This window comes from Ammodytes marinus (assembly GCF_949987685.1).
Source record: "Ammodytes marinus genome assembly, chromosome: 20".
In the NCBI taxonomy this organism is placed as follows: domain Eukaryota; kingdom Metazoa; phylum Chordata; class Actinopteri; order Uranoscopiformes; family Ammodytidae; genus Ammodytes; species Ammodytes marinus.
In genome coordinates, this window is record NC_137224.1 from 23,753,666 (window position 1) to 23,774,524 (window position 20,859).

General features: G+C 40.2%; 1 protein-coding gene across 2 annotated transcripts in view; it reads right to left on the reverse strand.

Moving 5' to 3' along the window:
- lrrc45 (leucine rich repeat containing 45) overlaps positions 1-20,580 on the reverse strand; it is a 33,298-nt gene extending 12,718 nt beyond the window's left edge. The window contains exons 1-13 of one of the 2 annotated variants that reach the window (XM_080048854.1): positions 20,508-20,580; positions 19,515-19,792; positions 17,751-17,812; positions 17,603-17,673; positions 16,940-17,118; positions 16,293-16,421; positions 12,909-13,021; positions 11,131-11,189; positions 10,312-10,389; positions 7,635-7,770; positions 2,548-2,625; positions 1,859-1,970; positions 1,663-1,733 (exon numbers count right to left, since the gene is read on the reverse strand). In XM_080048854.1, the coding sequence (XP_079904980.1) occupies positions 1,663-1,733; positions 1,859-1,970; positions 2,548-2,625; positions 7,635-7,770; positions 10,312-10,389; positions 11,131-11,189; positions 12,909-13,021; positions 16,293-16,421; positions 16,940-17,118; positions 17,603-17,673; positions 17,751-17,812; positions 19,515-19,731 (1,305 nt within the window). In that variant the 5' untranslated portion in view covers positions 19,732-19,792; positions 20,508-20,580. Of the gene's footprint in view, positions 1-1,662; positions 1,734-1,858; positions 1,971-2,547; positions 2,626-7,634; positions 7,771-10,311; positions 10,390-11,130; positions 11,190-12,908; positions 13,022-16,292; positions 16,422-16,939; positions 17,119-17,602; positions 17,674-17,740; positions 17,813-19,514; positions 19,793-20,507 lie in introns of those variants that run through there. The other variant, XM_080048855.1, reaches the window with a different exon arrangement.
- Positions 20,581-20,859: the final 279 nt, after the last annotated feature.

Below are 20,859 nucleotides of genomic sequence, written 5' to 3' on the forward strand. Positions count from 1 at the left end.
TTGGAGTTGTGTTTGTGTCCAGCTCTCTTTTTGCTCTGTTGTGGTGTCTCCTGAGGGAAGGACCTGGCTCTTTAGCTCCTATGTTAACCCATTGATGACTATGGCAATCTCGGATGCATGTCCTTAATGCCTGAGGGTTTTCTGAAAAAATAGTACGAATTGTCAAGTCTACCAAAACCTTAATATCTAAGCCTGTGTAGCACATAGAAACATGAAATAAAGTACATTTAAAAGTTAAGGTTCACAGGTTTTATTTAAACATGCTCCCTTAGCGCTTACAAACCAACAAATATTTCTAAAAATCGTCAAAATTAGATGAATTAGAAAATTATTAAATATTGTTAATAAATAGATGCAATGTGTTGTGTGATTTTCGTCAGTAGTCTATAGTAGACCTTGATTCTGTGCACCAAATGCCACTAACCATTCTGTACCATAGCTGGCGTATTTTTTTTATTATTTTGTTTTATTTATTTATTTTTTGATTGACATGATTTTCGGCAAACCACACAACTTTTGGGTGGTCACGTGGTCTTAAAAAAAAATCAGCAAAACCCACCTCATGTGTATTTGAACCAATGACAGTGCATTCTATGCTGGGAATGCCATGAAAATTAGATAAAGTAATAATGCTGCGCGACGCAGCATCAGGCAGGAGAGCCAATGTGGCATCGCGCAGCAGCCGTCATCAATGGGTTAAGATGTCATGGATATTATACAGTATGTGTGGGTAAGAATGTTCTTTTCTCTCTTTCTCTATTTTCCGTCTTTCAGCACTGTAGCTAGCTGGGGGCGCTGATGCTCCTGCTGTAGCTTAAACAAACAGTTTACTGCTTTATCACAGCTTTTCTGTTGGTTATGGAAACATGTCACTCACCAAAATGAACCATAAGGTTATCTGAGGAGACAGAGAGTGTTCTCTAGAAAGACGTTTGATGACGTTAGCATCTGACTGCTCTTTCTTGAACTGTCAGACTTTTTTTTTTTTTAAGATTATTTTTTGTCATTTTCAATGCTTTTATTTTAAATACAGAGAGACAGAGATGAAATGGGGTAGAGAGAGGAACCACAGATCATTCTCAACATGTGTCTGCTGTGAAAAGGATTGAGCCGGGTGGGCCCGCCTCATGTTTCCAGACCTCAGCTATTATTATCTTCAGTAATTATTAAATATAAGAATATTACAGCTGGGCACCAAATTATGGATAAAACAATACACTTCATGGAAGTTGTATACATTTAAAAAAAAAAGTAAAGTCCTTGTTGCAACTAGCTTAAAATGTTATTTACACCTACAGCATCTCACAAAAGTGAGTACACCCCTCACATTTCTTCAAATATTTCATTATATCTTTCCATGGGACAACACTGAATAAATGACACTTTGATACAATGTTAAGTAGTCAGTGTACAGCTTGTATAACAGTGTAAATGTACTGTTCCCTCAAAATAACTCGACACACAGCCATTAATGTCTAAACTGCTGGCAACAAAAGTGAGTACACCCCTAAGATTTTTTTTCCAAATTGGGCCCAAAGTGTCAATATTTTGTGTGGCCACCATTATTTTCCAGCACTGCCTTAACCCTCTTGGGCATGAAGTAATTATCACAGTTGGGAAAATGTATGGTTCAAAGGAGAATATGAAAGTTCCTTGAAGCACCTCCTTCTGCCGGAGATTGTCCATGTCATCCAGGGCTTGCTTTGACCTTCGCTTCTCTATTTCCAAACGCTCTGTCAGAGGGTGACAAACAGGGCATTTATATACTGGGACGCTGTAGAAGATGACATTGTCTTTATGTATGTGTAATTGTGTGTGTGTGTGTGTGTGTGTGTGTGTGTGTGTGTGTGTGTGTTACCTTCTGCCTGTGCTAGCCGCAGCTTGAGCTCTGCTGTGCTGTTGGTCAGCTCTGTCTTCAGCTCAAAGATCTGCTGCTGTTGAGACTTACACCTGCGCTCCATCTCTTCCCCCTAACACACACACGTACGCACACACACACACACACACACGTACGCACACACACACACACACACACACACACACACACACAAACACACACGTAACATCAACCCAACAGTATGGACTTACCACAACCAATTAAATACCAAAAAATTACCTGCTTCACCTCAACCAAGGCTCAACTTTCCACCACTCTCATCTTAGGCAAAATAACAATGGTCAAAAATTCTCCATTCTAGCACCTATTATTAAAAACACATAATATTCAAGATCATTGCCATCATGGATGCATAAAATGCCATCTTGGATGCATTGAGAAGGTACTTGTAAAATTGAAAAAATGTCCTATCTCTCAGTTACATTATAATATTATATTCTTTCATTTCTGTATTTGATATGATGCAGCGTCTCTCCTCTTTTTCTGCCTTCTCTATGTTTGGTTTTACTTGTATTGTCCTGCTCAAGTTGTTTCTTTTGTCTTGCAAAAAATGAATAGATGAACACAAACCATAGCATGTACCATTTTGAGGCAAATATTAACAAAAGACAGTAGGAATTTTCCTACTGTTGTGAAAGGCCATGACTCACTTTATTCCTGAGTTGGACATTGGTTTGTGTGAGGTTCTGGATCTCTCTCTGGAGTTTGGCCTCTCTGAGTGCACTGTCCTACAGGATGGAAACACATATATTCACACAAATGATTCAATAGATGTCAACTTATCATAATGTGTTTTTAGCAGGATTCTGTTGCTCAGGTTACTGGCTCTAGGCAGATTGTGGTTGGAAACAGACAGAAACATTTATTTCTCTGTAATTCTCTGTCCTTATGATAGGCTGTGTATTGCTTATGAGATGTTCCATGCCCTGGTACATTACTGTATATGAAATGAATTGTGAAGTGTTGTGATAAATAAAAGTGAAGATATACAGGTGCATCTAAAAAAATTGGAATCTCAATGAAAAGTTCCTTTTGGTTCTGTTTTTCAATTCAAAAAGTGAAACTTTAATATATTCTAGATTCATAACACAAAGTTAAATGAATTGAGAATAAACATACTTTTCAGAAGGTTGACATTCCTGTATTATAAATCCTTTTTCCATTTTTTTTTCCATGAGCAGTAAGCCGCAATCATCAAAATGAATACAAAAGAATGGCCTGACATATTTCACTTTGTGTACCGTAATGATGAATCTAGAATATACAGTCACGTCCAATATTATTGGAACGGTGAGGCCAATTCCTTTATTTATGCTGTAGACTGGAAACATTTGGGTTTGACACCAAAATATGAATATGAGACAATAGATCAACATTTCAGCTTTCATTTCCAGGTATTTACATCTGGATCTGATTCACAACTGTGAAAAAGGCATTATTTGTAAAGGAACACCACATTTTTAGGTGAGCAAAAGTATTGGAACAGATAGACTTAAAATAAATTGAAGTGAATAAGTTTTGTTGCAAATCCTTTGCTTGCAATAACTGCATCAAGCCTGTGACCCATTGACAACATAAAACTTTTGCATTCTTCTTTTGTGATGCTTTTCCAGGCTTTCACCGCAGCCTCATTCAGTTGCTGTTTGTTTTGGGGGGTTACTCTCTTCACTCTCCTCTTTAGCAGGTAAAATGCATGCTCTATGGCAGGGCTATTCAATAGGCGGCCCGCGGGCCAGGTGCGGCCCGCGAAGGAATATTTACTGGCCCCCGCCTTGACTACCGACCAAACCAAAAAAAAAAAAAAAAAAAAAAAAACTTTTTTTTTTTTTTTTTTTTTTTAGTGGTGCACAATCAATGTACTAGCTCGTGTGATGTGTGCTTTTGCATGGTCATAACTGCACGAAAGGCCGCGATCTGCAGTAAATAAATGTGCACATGTGTCTCCAAGCTTTTCTCTATCAGCTGCTCTGTGTATGCAGCTTTGCGGGCGCGATTGTACCGCAGTGTAAGTGTATGGTCCATTATTTGTATTTAGTGTGTCTGCATAATATTGCACCAGTAGAACTTTGCATGTTTGCACAAAATTTGTACCTTCACATAGCAAACAAAATTGCACAACTGTAAAGTCAGTGTCTGTAGTTTTTTTGTATTCAAATAAGCAGTTGTTTATTTCTGTACTGTGAATTGGCATCTTTGAGCAAAATACAGCCAAAAGTTTTGCCGCGGCGCTTTGCGCCGCGCCTCCCATGACCCTGGACAGTGACCCCTTGACAAACACATTTTGGGGGGGGAACCACTGTAAGGTGTTGCACTTAGAGTAGCCTACATTTATTTATATGTTTTTTGATAAGCTGTTGCACTCTTAGTAAACCTAGGCCTACCTGTATTTTGATAAGCTGTTGCACTTAGAGTACATTTATTTCTGTGTATTTTGATAAACTTTTGAAGAGTTAACCTATTGTGTTTTCCTGAACTGATAAGATTGTTAAACACTTAAACAACAGACAGCCTATGTTAATCAAATAGGGATTTTTTTTTGATAAGCTGGTGAACTCTATTTGATAAAATAAAGACAATATATGCACTCCTATGTCGTTGTAGTGATTTACAGTATATGTAGCTATTGATGTGATGCTCATCAATTTTAGGCATTTTTTTCTGGCCCCTCATTTTGGATAATTTCCACCAACCGGCCCCCATTCAAAACTAATTGAATAGCCCTGCTCTATGGGTTTAAGTCTGGAGATTGACTTGTCTAAAACCTTCCATTTATTGCCCCTGATGAACTCCTTTGTTGTTTTTACAGTTTTTTTGGATAATTTTCTTGCTGCATGATGAAGGATCTTCCAATCAGTTTGGTTGCACCTTTCTTTAAATTTGCAGACAAAATGTTTCTGTAGACTTCTGAGTTAATTTAGCTGTTGCCATCATGTGTTACTGTGTTGTTGTCAAGATGAACCTTTACCAAAGTGATGGAAAGGCTAAAGTTTGGCGAAAGAAAGGATCTGCTCATGATCCCAAACATACAAGCTCATCTGTGAAACACGGTGGAGGCAATGTCATGGCTTGGGCTTGCATGGCTTCTTCTCGGATGGGCTCATTAATCTTCATTGATGATGTAACACATGATGGCAACAGCAAAATTAAGTCAGAAGTTTACAGAAACATTTTGTCTGCCAATTTAAAGAAAGATGCAACCAAACTGATAGGAAGATCCTTCATCGTGCAGCAAGATAATGACCCAAAACACACTGCAAAAACAAAAAAAGGAGTTTATCAGGGGCAAGAAATGGAAGGTTTCAGACTGGCCAAGTCTATCTTCATAGTTAAACCCTATAGAGAATGCATTTTACCTGCTAAAGAGGAGACTGAAGAGAGTAAACAAACAACAACTGAAAGAGGCTGCAGTGAAAGCCTGGGAAAGCATCACAAAAGAAGAATGCAAAAGTGTTGTGATGTCAATGGGTCACAGGCTTGATGCAGTTATTGCAAGAGAAGAATTTGCAACAAAATATTAAGTCTTATTTACTTAAATTTATTTAAGTGTATCTGTTCCAATACTTTTGCTCAACTAAAAATGTGGTGTTCCTTTACAAATAATGATATCTTCTCAGTTGTGTATCAGATCCAGATGTAAATACCTGGAAATGAAAGCTGAAATGTTGATCTATTTTCTCATATTCATATTTTGGTGTCAATGTTCCAATACTTTTGGAGGGGACTGTGTTTTTGAATATACATTTCCATGATATTATAATTGTTTTAGATGCACCTTTATATACAAACATTTTTTTTTTAAGAATTATTAGAACTTGTTATTCTGAAATGTTTCATTTTATCATTCATATATTTAGAGTTCAGAGTTACTTTTTATTTTATAGTAGAAAGAATTATTTAAAAATGCCCCCTTTAAAAAGTCTGTTTTTATTTTGTGATGTTGTTTTTAGAAAAGGTCACTTATTTCGTTAATATTCTTAGTGATTTGCACTACCATTTAAAGATCTCCTATTATACTACTTTTCTGCTCTTAATGTCTCATTAATGACTCCTATAGAGCAACCTGACACGAATCACAGCACAAAAAAACATGTAGATTTTCAGGAAACTCTTCCTCTCATCTCAGCAATTTCAGCTTTCTCTGTCAACACTCGGCTTTGTGCTTCTCCACCCCCTCGCCCCCCTCCTGCCAACCCCACTCTGTTGTGGTTACCTTCCGGAACACTTTAATCGGCGCGCGGGCAGATTTGAGCAGGCAGGTGGGGGCATGGCCGAAGCATGCCTGAGCACGTTGCAGCATTACCATACATGGAAAAATCCGGATTCTCTACGTAACGAATCCCGGAAATTTGAACAAGTGAATCGCGACCGGCTGCCCTAGTGTTTAGCGCTCTGCACAGCCACCCCAGACGGTCAGCAGGGAATATGTCTTAATGCATGTAAGTCATTACTTGACCCTTTAGTATGGTTAAACATGACTATAAATCATTATAACAACGTTTATAGGTCATAAAAGCTGAAAAAGTATAATAGGCTTAAGCTACTGTGAATAGAGAGAGAAATAGAACTAAAAAAGGACAACTGGAGTAATTCATGTTAGAAATCTCATCTCTAGTTCAGCTATGAAGGTTAAATGTTTCACTCTTGGTGATCATGTGACCATGCAAGAGAGCATGTCAAACACACAGCGCAGCAAAAGGTCCATCACTGCTGCTGGTTAAAGTCATGACAACATGTCAACGCTGGTTCTAGACTGAAGCCCATGGGCCTATCCGAATAGTCCAATCTCCTAACCTATAAGCCTCCTTTCCTATACCTTAACCCCTAAACGTCATCGGGGTTAAGGAGAGATGAAAGGTACTTCCTATCGAACATAGGAAAAGACAGCACTGTTTCAAAAGAATTCGACTCCACTTTTCCTAACCGACGTCATTGCGCGACGGCGAGTATTGCTGACGTGAGTCTCTAGCGTGAAACTACACTATTCTCCGAAAATTGACAACAACAAGCGCTCGTTTGATCCATGCGTTCTTTTCATATTGATTTTAATCAGGTTGTCGCCAACAGAGTGAGAATCACTCCCATATATCCCAATTCACATGTGGAATAAAAAGAGGCTACACTTGTGTTGATGTTGAAATGAACTGCCCCCAGTAACTTCATTAAATGTGAAGTTGGTATTTTATTTTCTTATGTTGTAAATTATGTGCTACGAAAATAACTATTATGATGTTGGTCTTTTATGAGTTCTTTATTATCTTTAGCCTGTGTGTGTGTGTGTGTGTGTGTGGGGGGGGGGGTATTTTGTTTTAGCCGAGTTAAATCTTCCTCTCTTCTCCTCTCCTCTCTTCTGTTTTACCTCTCGTTCGTATTCGTGTAGAGTCGGTAAACTCCGGCGGTGGCCTGTTGCTTTAAATCTTGCCGCCGTAAAGGATTATGGGATACCACTATCTCCTTTCCTTTAGCATAGGTTGGTCCGGAGTAACCTATGCTAAAGGAGGGTTAAAGGATGAATCGAGGCTCCTTTCCTATGCCTTTCCTAAGAGTTTTGAGAATTCGGATCATCTATCTGCCGAGTACTTCCGGGTCATCTCGATAGGAAAGGAAATTTCCTATGCTAAAAATACTATTCGGATAGGCCCCATATTTTTTAGAAAAGCTCAAATCTATCTCCATCTTGTTTGCAGCATTCCCATTAGAGTGTAAATGAGTAGTGTATAGTGTATAGTGGATGTCTTACCTCTGTCTCTTTCTTTCTCTCCCTGCTCTGTCGTTCCCCTTGCTGCTGGTTCTCAGCCTTCACTCTGCTCAGCACTTCTCCCATGTCGTGTTGCTTCTGCTCAGACAGGCTGAGGGCTGCCTCCACCATCTGCATTCTGTCACACAGCAACAAGAGGACAACATACTCGTTTGGTTTGATGACTGTGCTGCAGTGTAGGATGTTCAGTGCAGGGCCGCCGCTACCTATACGCAGGGTACGCAGAGCGCATAGGGCACCAAGTTTTTATTACAAAGGAAAATTAGATGTTCCGGGGACCCCCCCAAAATTGAGATACCTTAAAAAATTTCATGATAATCATTACATTACAAAAAATATATAAATTAGTTATGAACTGGCCCACCGTTGTTTTTTCTTAATTATGTAACCTATAACTCAATTCGGGCAAATTAGATGTTTCCCCTAATTATAGCCTACACGGCTTTATCAAGCTGTTTTTGAATGGCGATTCATAATGGCAAGCGGAGCCGGTGGCAGCTAAGGGGCAAGGGTGGGCCTGCCCACCCAAATGTGCGCCCTTCCCACCCAATCAAAAGTGAAGAAAATTTATTTTTTATTTTTTCAGCCAATTAAAATATGTCTATTTACTATACCAGAACCATTCCTAGCTTCTAATTAGGTGGGCACGGCGACAGCCCGCCTCCAAATTCACCCATCACCATTTTTCTTTTGCGGCCACCTGTCAGTCACGTACAGAGCGCAGTCTCTCCTTTGCAAAGGCAGTTAGTAGGCTTCTCGGAAACTTTTTTCACACGTTAACCTGTTCTTTCTGTTAGTAAATGCTGTTCGCAAAAACTCATCACTACAGCAAATGTGCCAAAAAGCAGTCTCAGAGATATTGCAAGGGCAAAAAATGTCCGGACGCGAGCATGTAGTGTTTTGCCCACCGATTAATTCTATCAGCAAACAAAAGAAGAGAAAACTGAGAAATGGCACCTGTGCATCCTTTGCTAATAAGATCGTGTTTTGTAGGTCTAATTGTGTTGCTAACGTTCAGTGAAATTGCTTGCTAATGTCAGCAACCTAGGCTAGGTTACCTAGTAGGGGTGGGCGTGCGTAACCGATCAATTGGTAAAGAAGCAAACTCAAGTTTTTTTTGTATGTGTGTGAGAGGGGCTCACTGACAATTTAAGCTTAGGGCACCCAAAAGCTTAGCAGCGGCCCTGGTTCAGTGTACCAACATATTACTAGCTAGATGTTCTTTGTCATCATTGTGAATGACTATCAGAACAGGTAGACAGGTTTGCATGTTGGTTTTACAGTTTGTAGCTAAATAAAGTGAAGATAGATGAGACAAATGTTTTTAACTGCAAGAAAGACTCAGACTTTCATTCACCAATACCATACAAAGGTGCGTCAAGAAGTATATCAGCGGCACAGGATCTCCTAAAGCTTGGGCTTGGCCTCTATAATGCTTATAGCAGCAGCAGTAAATGATACCTGGAGAGTGACACCTGTGTAGTTCTAGGTTGTGTGGGTTTTCAGGCCAATTCATTTATTGATTCCCTAAAAACTAGCTAGCGAGGGTGGTGGGCGGGGGCTCTTAGATTTGCACGGCAAAGAGGCCATCAGTGGAGCTTCTCCCCAGTGTGCCAATCATTTTTTTTACCTATATTTATACAGGTATATCCCATTGAGACCGAAGACTCTTTTGCAAGGGAGACCTGTTTTCCTTTCCCACGTTACCATTCACACACACACATTCATACACCGATAGCAGGCTAACTATCGACATTCACACCAGGCAAGGTGGGTGAAGTGTCTTGCCCAAGGACACAACAACTATGACACAGGTGGCAGGGCGGGGATCGAACCTCCAACCCTTTGATCATCGGCCGACCCGCTCTACCAACTGAGCCACAGTCGCCCCAATTTGCTGCACGTGCCAGCAATGATGAATGAATAAAGTTACTTACATTAAATACAATAACTTCATACTGTGAAATGGTAAATGGACTTGACTTATATAGTGCTTTTAGCCGATTTTCTCAAGAGTATCTATTTGCAGAACCATGGGGAAGCACAGCTCCACTGTTGAACCGGAAATACGTCACCGTCATTTGAATAAGGAAGTAACAACATGCAACAATAACAAGACCGCAGACCGATTACCCGGTTTGTGTTATTTATATTGTCTTGGCGATTAGGTTCATGCATCACAGCAGGGTGGTTAGGGTTAGGGTAAGGGGACAGGGATAGGTTCTAACAATGAAGTTTGTTATACTTAGGTGGCGGTAATGCAACTACTAAGGATGCCGAAAGCCATAAAACACCAAAAAAGAAGAAGAAGAAGAAGAACCGTGACGTATTTCCGTTCCAAAGTGGAGCTCCAGTTCCCCCATGGGTCCGCAAATAGATGCCTCTTGATTTTCTCAGCCCCAAAACGCTTTACAATTCTTACCACATTCATACAACAATGGCAGTAGCTGCCATGCAAGGCACCCTCTGAACCATCGGGAGCAATTTGGGGTTCAGTGTCTTGCCCAGGGACACTTGGACATGTGGCGGGTAGGCGGGGGATCGAACCTCTGACCCTGCACTCCAGAGGACGATCTCCCTACCCACTTCGCCACTGCCACCCGTCTGTGTACCAGACTGGACTGTGTGAATATTGTATGAAGGAAGAGGAGATGTTTACTTTGCAGTGAGAGAGTTGACAGCTGACTTCCTGTCATTCAGAGCTTCCTGGAGTTGGCCTATCTGAATGGAGGTGGACCTAAACACAAAGAAAAGAGCTTGTGAGGTCATTGCTATGAGGTCATCAATACAAAATTGGACTTGCACAAACTTCTACCTTTAGAAAAACAATGAATGTTAATGACGGTTTTGCACCTGGAAAGGTAAAATTCCTTCAGCATATTCTTGACAAGTAGAGGGGTTAATGTGTGTCTAGTTCCACCAAAGGAACAGATACAGGCCTACAGTGAGGACACCTGTCCGCTCTGCTTGGTTGTTGTAGGAGACACTTTGCTGGCATGGTGTGGGTCCCAAGGGAAGAAGACTGACCGCACTGTGATCAGCGTTATCCTATTATGAAACATGTCTACGAGCCACACTGAATACTGTGATGAGTATGAGCATTGTGTCAATCATATGCTATGGCCTTCACAGTCCCCAGATCTCAGCCCTGTTGCACACCTACGGGAGGTTTAACCCATGTCTTAGATGGCCGTCATAATTTTTCATCAATTATTTTCTTCCCAATGTACAGTACTTTGAAGTGCCTTTCTGTTTTAACTGTGTTACATAAACAAAGCTATCTTGCCTTGTCTACATATTAACATAGCATGGTGCTGCCTAAAGGAGTACTACATCTCCCTGGCTTTATTTACTCTACAGTTTATACATTATGTGTTCAAGCAGTGTCTTTCACTTATGAACTAGCTGGATGACTATCATAGACATTAACTGGTTATAGTTACTGAGTCTGTCTACACACAGTAAGAATTGAACTGACTTGTTGGAGCGGCCCATGTCCTCCCTCTGCCGGTCTATGGTTTCCATCAGGCTGAGGAACTGAAAGAAAGAACACTAAATCAATAGCCAATCGGATTTGGAACAAAAACACACAGCTGGAAAATAGCTTTGTCCTTTATCCAACCATGATTCATGATCATCTTTAACATGCTCACTAGTGTAGCATTATATAATCATCATTTAGTCATAATAATGGATTGGATTTATATAGCACTTTTAATAACACTCAAAGCGCTTCACAGGGTTCCAGGTTCCATTCATTCACACAGTCATACCAGTAGTGGTAAACTACGATAGTAGCCACAGCCGCCGATGTGGGGTTGGCGGTCGGCGCCGGGGGGCCCGTACTTTTAAAATCTCCACGGGATTTTCTAGATATTATTATTATGCCTTCAAAAGTCAGGGGATCAAATAAGTCTTTAGGATTCATGATTAACATCTGTACTAAATCTCATGGACCTCATCAATCCCATAATTGTTAAGACATTTCATACACAGTATTGTTGTGTTTTCTGTCAGAAACAAAGTAGTGGACTGACCCACAGTCAGTGATGGCCAGCTCATCATAGGCATCCACCACTGTCTCTGTTCTTTAATAATGCTTTAGTGTAAACATTCTCTTTTATGGAAAGATTGGGTAGAAAAAGGAATTATTACACTAGCAAACCTATATGAGAGGGATAATATAAAGTCATTTGAAATGTTGGCTGGTGAATACAATCTGCCCAGAAATCATTTCTGGAAGTACTTGCAAATGCGTCACTTGTTACTTACTGTCATAGGGAGAGGAATAGAACCTCAACAGTCAAACCTTCTCTCTCAGACTACGAAAAGAATGGGTTTGGGGCATGAGGCTTCCATATTCTATGCAATGTTATTCCAACAGACTGTTACCATATTTTATGCAACAATGTTAACTTGGTCGGCAGATTTGAACATTGATGTCACACATAAAGAGTGGGATCGTATTTGTGAAAACATCAAGAGGGTGTCAAGAGACATTAAAATTAGATTAATCCAGTTTAAGATTCTTAATCTCTTTTATTGGACTCCAAGCCGACTGTTCAGGCTGAAGCTGAGGGATAATGCAGACTGCTGGAAGTGCTGCAGCTCAGAAGGGACTCTTCTTCATCTGCTCTGGGAATGTCCCATGATTCAGAGCTACTGGCTGAAGATTCATGATCGCATTGAAAACATTATCCGGACTAGCTTGGAGTTCTGCCCGAGGCTTTATGTTTTAAATGATCCACAAATAACATCCAACTGTGGAGCAGCGGACTTTATTCAGACCAGTATAATGGTTGGAAAACAAATTATCATGAGAAACTGGAAGAACCCAGGTGAGCCCTCTTTCCAGGAGTGGAGCACGGAGGTGGCAAAAGTGGCATCATACGAAAAAATCTCGTTCAACATCAATGACAGGACTAAAGGGACAAGGAAAGTACGTGCAATATATTGTTGCCAAATGAGAGTGTGGTGCTTATTGTAAAACTGCACAACTGATCCATGTGTTTTTCTTTATATATTTTTTATTTTATTTATTTTATCTTTTTATTTAACTATTTCTGCCTGGTTTCTATTACCTCTTTTGGCTTAATCTTTATTTTCTTTTTCAAGAATGTAACATCACTAAGGGATAAATAGTAAGATGTCAATTGTAATGTTGACTACAATTTTGATTACATTGTAACAGTGGTGTATAAAAACTCAATAAAATACTAATAACAAAAAAAAAAAATGCTTTAGTGTGTCAGTTACCTGCCGGCCCTTCTCCTCCTTCAGTGAATGGATCTCCTTGCTGAGCACCTGGCTCCTGCTGCGGCTGTCTCTAAGACTGGACTGTCTGTCTGAGTTGTGTCCTATTGTCTGCTCTGAAGGGGTTAACGGCAGAGAGAGAGAGAGAGAGAGAGAGAGAGATGGACATTACACATGTTAAAGATGAAGTAAGCGATTTATTTATGTTAATATAAGTATTAAATCGCTATTTATTCATAGGGATCACTTATATACTGTGCACGTTTCATAAAGCCGATCTCTCAGTCACTCGCTCTGCATGTAATCGGCAAATAGACTTTTTGGGGATCCCACTACTGATAACCAATCAGAAGAGAGAACACTACAAACCGGAATTTCTTCTTCTTCTTATAAGATTCCGGCCGTTTAGACGCTGTTTAGCGTATTACCGCCCTCCACAGGTTAGATATAGAACTAGATTTGTACATACAGTCCTGTGTTGTGCAGGAAATGCAGAATTTGTAAATAAAGAATAAAAAAAAAACCTTCCTTGTCGTTTGAAAAGACGCAATGCATTGTGGGGCGGTTGAGTAGGAAAAGTATCCAATCGATCCATACCCAAAATCTTCCCGGAAGTTAGTACTCATCCGGGAATTTCTCGCATACCCAAACTCGCATACCCAACCGTCACATACTCAAATTGAAGTCAAAATGAGTATGAGTAGGACGTTAGTATGGCTTTCCGAACACAGCCAATGATCATTCCTAGCTTCTGATTAGGTGGGCACGGCGACAGCCCGTCTCCAAATTCACTCGTCACCAGTTTTTCTGTGGTCACCTGTCAATCACGTCCACAGAGCGCCTTTGCAAAGGCAGTTAGTAGGATACTCGGCAACTTTTTTCACATGTTAAGCTGTTCTTTCTGTTAGTAAATGCTGTTCGCAAAAACTCATCACTACAGCAAATGTGCCAAAAAGCAGTCGCAGAGATATTGCAAGGGCAAAAAAAATCAGCTCGCGCCCTGCGCGCGCGAGCATCTTGGTTGTTTTTCGGGTGGGGGGGGGGTCGGCTCCCTGATAATTTAAGCTTAGAGCACCCAAAAGCTTAGCAGCGGCCCTGCTAATATCCATAATCCATTGGTAAAGTTTTATGATGTGATCTACACTGGTTTCCCCCTCCAGTGTCTCACCTTAAAAGGGGAGCAAAAAAGACAGTAAAAATAAATATGAAACCAGAATTTAATAATCAGAAAAGAAGTTATCTCTATGAATCTTTATTCATCCCTGAAGGGAAAGTGTATCATTGCAGCAGCAATTTAAAAAAAGATCAAAATCCAAAAGAACCTAGGTAAACCTTAAAAAGGCTGCGGTAGTAACTATCACATCCTTTTAGGCTTAAAGGTTCAGTAAGTGGAATGGTCAGTTTAACTAACTTCCTGTCACTGACTGCAGTTAGCAGTCCCCTCCTTCGTCCCCACGTCACCACATTAATGCACTGCGGTCTTCAAGCAGCGAGTTATCTAGCATCATCTTAGATCCGAAAGTGTTATAAAACATGATAAAAACTATCAAAACAGACTTTGGGAAGGATTTTTACCTACTCTGCCATTGTAGACGCATACACATTCACCCATCTGTCGCTCTGCACTTGCACCGGCAGTGAGACGGGTGCCGGTTTGTAGCATACTCTCTTCTGATTGGTTATCAGTAGTGGGATCCCCGAAAAGTTTATTTGCCGATTACATGCAGAGCGAGTGACTGAGAGATCGGCTTTATGAAACGCGCACACTATATAAGTGATCACTGTATGAATGAAGAGTGATTTAACACTTATATTAAAGATGAAGTAAGCGATTTATGTTAATATAAGTGTTAAATCGCTCTTTATTCATACAGTGATCACTATAGTGTGCGCGTTTCATAAAGCCGATCTCTCAGGCCCTGTTTCCACCTGGCATTAATATGTGGTTCTGAGGAATCCGATCGTTATATGTAAATGTAATATGCTTGTTCACACCTGGCCTTAACAATGCGTCTTCTATGCGCGTTTGCGATCCGGATTCGAATTCCCCGCGCTGTATGGAAATCAGCTCGTACATCATTTCCGCTTATACACTCCATCTTCAATGTTTTCTGTTTTCTGTTGTCTGTTTACCTGCAACGGTGCGCTTTTATGACGTGAATTGTCGCGTGCATGAGTACGCGTTTCCGCCCAGTCACTCGCCGCAGTTGAGTGGGCGGGGCCTAATGTGTATGAGATGCGCATACGCGTTTCCACTGTTAATGGGTATGTGGATAAGTGGTCTCAAACCACCTCCGAATGTGGATCATTTCAATGCGCATTCAATGCGCATTGAGCGTGTTTCCACCTGTAGTTAGCGCGATCGGATCCTAAAAACCACATATTAATGCCAGGTGGAAACAGGGTCAAAGTCACCCGCTCTGCATGTAATCGGCAAATAAACTTTTCGGGGGTCCCGAAACTGGTATCCAAATCAGAAGAGAGAACGCTACAAACCGGCACCCGTCTCACTGCCGGTGCACGTGCAGAGTGACAGATGGGTGAATGTGTATGCGCCTACAATGGTGGAGCAGGTAAAAATCCTTACCAATGTCTGTTTTGATGTTTTTTATCATGTTTTATCACACTTATGGATCTGAGATTATGCTAGATAACTTGCTGCTTGAAGACTGCAGTGCATTAATGTGGTGACGTAGGGACGAGGGAGGGGACTGCTAACTGAAGTCACTGACAGGACGTTACCTAAACTGACCATTCCGCTTACTGAACCTTTAACAGGGATAACTGTACCCCATTCAAATCAGCATCATATTTGGTGATAATAGCCTCCTCTTTAGGTTTATAAAGTCCCTGAAATGGTCACGGCAGAATTTTCCACTTACAACAGCTTCCATTTTGCCATACACGGTACTATTTTCTCTACACTTACATTTTCTTTGCACTATGTCTTAACACTATTTTAACATTTATTTAGTTCTCAGGTTGCTCTCTTCACTTGTGTGTTTCTCTAATAAGTTTGTCATCTTTTATATTGCATTGTTGAGACTCAACTAATGCTAACTTTTGCGGATATGACAAATAAACCAAATCGAATTTTGTTAACAGCAGCAGGGCCCACAGTTTGGTTTACAAACATATTTTGGTCTTACGTTTGGTTACAGGTGCCTCAAAACATTTTTGTCTTGATTTCATGATTCAAAACTGATAGTTACATGTCGAGAAAATGTGTTTTGTAAACTAAGAGCAGGCTCTGCAAATGCAAACAAATTCTCATTGCATGAAATTGCGTAGTGCACCTTTAAGAAACGTTCTATCCACTTAGTATTGCAGAGTAGACAAGACTAGGGTCCATTTGTACAGACATGCAGTGACACAGGCAGACCTTACCTAGTGCTCTGAGTGTTTCACTGGGGATGTTGTTCCCTGCCATCTCCAGCTGCACTAGGCTCTTGTTGTGCTGCAGAGCCTCCAGCAGAGAGCGGCCCCCCAGTAGACCAATGTTGTTCCAGCGGAGATCTGGAGCAAGTCAAATCAGTCAGTGAGTACACAATCCCTTCTGCATCACCAAGTTATGCATTAGATGTATCACTAGGATGAGAATGTTCTGATAGGTACAGACTACAAGCATGCTTTCTCTGGATGTCATTAGTCGTTGTGAAGCGTTTCATACCGTATATGACATCACAATGTGAAAGAGTGTCAATTTGACCATAAGTTGACTAATGTTATATTGTAATCTCACACTTATCCAATATATTACCAAATGGTATAGCCTAATGGGTGGATTTTTCTACCAAATTAAGTGTGATTTACAATGTAGAAACAGTGTGTGCACATTTCAAGTACGAACAAGATCAATGTCTAAAAAAGTATGCCCTGGGAGTTCATTTATGATTTAAAAAAAATTATTTCATCATATTAAATTGAAAGAACAATTCAAATTGTTAAGCCATTATAACAAGCATAGCCAACTGACAACAGATTAGGAAAACAACTGGTTCAGACTACTAGCATTTCATTCTTGAGTGTGTCACCTAGGACTTCCACAGTGTTGTTGCGTTTGAGAGTGAGAGCCAGCTGGGAGGCTCCGTGGTGGTTGATCTGGTTGTTGCGCAGGTCTAGGTGGGTCAGCACGCTGTTAGAGGACAAACCCTCACACAGGAGGGAGAAGGCCTCATCCCACATCCCCACTGCATTCCACTCCAACACCAGCCTGGAACAAAGGTGGTTTCATCAGTCTTTTTTTTTTTTTTTTGCTTTTTCATGCTTTATTAGACAGTTTTTGGCGACAAAGTCAAAATGGGTCAGAGAGGGGAATGACATGCAGAGAACGACCCGGGCTGGATTCTAACCCGGGTCTGCTGTGAAGAGGACTGAGACTCTATTGTTTGGGATGTGGGGTCGGTGGGGGTTGTAAATGTTTGTATGATTGCATAAAAAATAAAATTCAATGAAAATCGTTTATGAAAAAAAAAAAGATGGATGAAGCTGGTAGCCAAATGATTCTACGGAATAAATAGGTTTGGGGTGTTTTCTCACTTTAAATCAGTTTATATTTTTTATAATAGGCGCGTTCAAGATCAACATTTCAGTGATTCTTGAGAAGCAGGACAAATGATTATTTTTTAAAACATTGCTCACTAAAATGAGCCCATTCAAGACAGAAAGTATGATCAGATAAATAGCATGATTCTCACCTGCGCAGGGTCTTGTTACGAGACAACAGCTTTCCCAACACCTCAGCGCCCGTTGATCTCAGGTTATTCCCCTGGGTAAAAGAACTTCATCACCTGACTATCAATACACATGGTCATAAATATAACGCATTGACTCACAGTGTGATACCTTCAGATCCAGCACTTTGACACTTGTGTTGTTAAACAGTCCAGTCAGAAGAACCTTGGCACCTGATGGTCACAAAGCATGAGAGCAGACACTGTTGTTAAACTTACTGTGGTCAAATCCCATGTGCACAGCCAAATAGTCAACTACTAAATGCACCATGTCCTACTGTCTCGGTCATGTTCAAAACTTTTCTAAACTGAAACGATACATTTGTGAGCAGTTTTTAAAGAGTTAGATATTCAGTAGAAGCAGAGGTATACAAAGTATTGAGAAATAGACAGAGAGAGAGAGAGAGAGAGAGAGAGAGAGAGAGAGAGAGAGAGAGAGAGTTAACATTAAGAAACAAAAACAATGATATTCAAGAAAAGATCCAGATGTCTGGGAAACACAATGCACTGCACAATAGGAACACATGAAATAGAACTGGTTAGAATATAATTTTTAAGGCCTAAAAATAAGTTCCACTGGAAGTTTCAATCCAGCGGTCAATGAACTGAGAGAGAAAGCACGCAGGGCTTTTTATGCAATCAAATCACAAATGTACATTCACATTCCAATTCTAATTTGGCTCAAACTACTCCAAGCAATTATTGAACCCATCCTGCTCTATGGAAGTGAAGTGTCGGGCCAACAAACAAACAAACTTTTTGACCAATGGGAAAAACATCCAATTGCAAACACTGAATTTTGTATAAGCATTCTGTAGGTCCACAGGATTATAAGAAAACATGGCTGCCCAAAGAGGAGAGCAGCTTCTCCACACTACTGTGCCAGTAGTGTGGAGAAGCTGCTGTAGAAACCAAGCAGCACTTGCTCCTACACTGCCCCAAATTCAAAAATATCCGGCGAAATATATAATTCGGCTAGAAACATCTACATTTAATCAATTTACCTGAAGACCAATTCAAAATATTAATGGGAGATAGAAAAGAGAGCTCCATCCTCGCAGGACAGTTTATTTCTACTTGCCACAACATGAAGGAATGATATTCTACACCAGGCCTCACTGTTTAATTTTGTTTTATTTTATTTTATTTTCATTGTAATCAATAACCTATAATGTGTAAATAAGTAATTATTCTTGTCCATATAATCTTATATATTAGATATTATTATGTATATCGGTTTATGTTATATTGTTATATGTACATATTGTTCTGAATGTTCTCTTTTGTTATTATTTGTAATATTTGTAACATTTGTAATTTACCACAATAGTCATGCCAATAAAGCTTTTTAGAATTTGAATTTGAGAGAGAGAGACAGAGATACAGAGAGAGAGAGAGAGAGAGTTTAGGTTTTGGTCTTTGCATGAGATTTAATGACACAAAGAAACAGCAGCAGCAGCTACTACAGCAGCAGGTTTCAGTGAAGCTTCTCAAGCATTATGAACATCAAACACCAGCCATGGCTTCTCTCGTCATCAATCAACAATCTTTTCATTTTTACTGGCCACAGTAAACAATTGCATCACTCATGGTTATTACTATGGAAAATAAGAACATATATTCAATAGTTGTATATGTATGCTAATGAAGCCTGCTCTACTGAGCAACTTCAAATATAACACAGCTCAGTTGATATACTATACTGTGTACACATTTGACTCATATTTTGTGTTTACTCTGTTGATGCAAGCAGTTTTTGCTTTGATTTGTTTGATCATCTCTGTAAAGCATTAGTAACATTGTTTTGAAAGGTGCAGCTACACAGTGAATCTTATTATTATCATCATAATCATTATTATTATTACATATTCCATACCTTCTTCGCTGAGCATGCAGTCACTGAGTGACACCTCTGTAAAGACAGTGTCTGTGTGGAAGGCCTGTGCCAGCACAGAGCAGCTCTCTGTGGACAGACTCTGTCCACTCAGGTCCAGTCTGGAGGCAGTGCCCTGCAACTGAGCCAGCACACTGTCCTGAGCCTCCACACCGCTCTCCTTACACACAGCCAGGTATGTCCTTCTGAAAGACTCCATTCTGCCTCACCACTCCCTCTCTGTCATCTGCTGTCTTCCCCTCTTCCTAAAGAGATGTTTCCTGTTGATAAGAGAAGGGAAAACAGTTATTTACAAACTGTAGGATAAAACAAATAGGTAAATCATTGATCTATAGAAAATAAGTCTGCAAGTGATTTGATCATTGATAAATCCTTCAAGCCATTTTTTCAAAAAATGAAACAAAGAAACATTCTTAGCTTTTTAATTGTTAGGATTTGCTTGGACATGTTGGATAATGAGAATATATAACTGTTTGTGACTAGCAGCTCTATGACATGAGTGGAGGTGGATGCAGAAGCACATCACTGGGAAAGAAAAACAGCTGAAATCTGCCAAATGTGAAGAAACCCTTGCAGCTGCTGACATACTTTAAGGCTTTTTATTGGAAGGGCTCACCTAACAACATGATCATTATTATTAGAAACACAATTCATGGTTGCTTGATTAGGTAAAGACTTGTTAGGCACTGACAGTACTCTCTATAATGGACCGATGTCCAACCCGGCTACACTTCCCACTCATTCACCAAAACCAGCTCGCTATAGGCTACAAGCCTCAACAAAGAAAATACAGTAGAAGTAAATTAGGCAGTTTAGAGTGCATAATGATTTCGATAAGAGCACATAAAGCTAGGACTGGTACAAAGGAAACTTTACCAAACAACACCAATGGTCAACCGACAAGCTAGCGAGGAAGTATTTGAGGAAGTGTTTCTGTAAATGATGACCAAACATTATCAGACAAAAACCACACACCTTAGCGACCGCAGAACTACCGGTAATATCTTTCTGGCAGTTATTGTTGTTGTAGTCAGTAGTTTGGGCTGACAGCTAAAGGAAGCCAAGCGGCAAAGTAACTAGGAAGTGTATTTTGGCGCAAAGCATCTTGGTCAACGTAGTTTAAACAAACTATATGTTTAGCCACCTACCCCAGTGCTGGCTGAATATATCTAACGCTAACAAAACCTGCACTTTACAACCTTGAACGTCGAATGTTGCTTTATGTTTTGTATGCTATCCGTAGTTATGTTACTTGGAGCATAGGAATAATACATATATGTCTATGACTTGGAGCCATAGCTTGGAGCGCAGAAAGGAACAATTATTT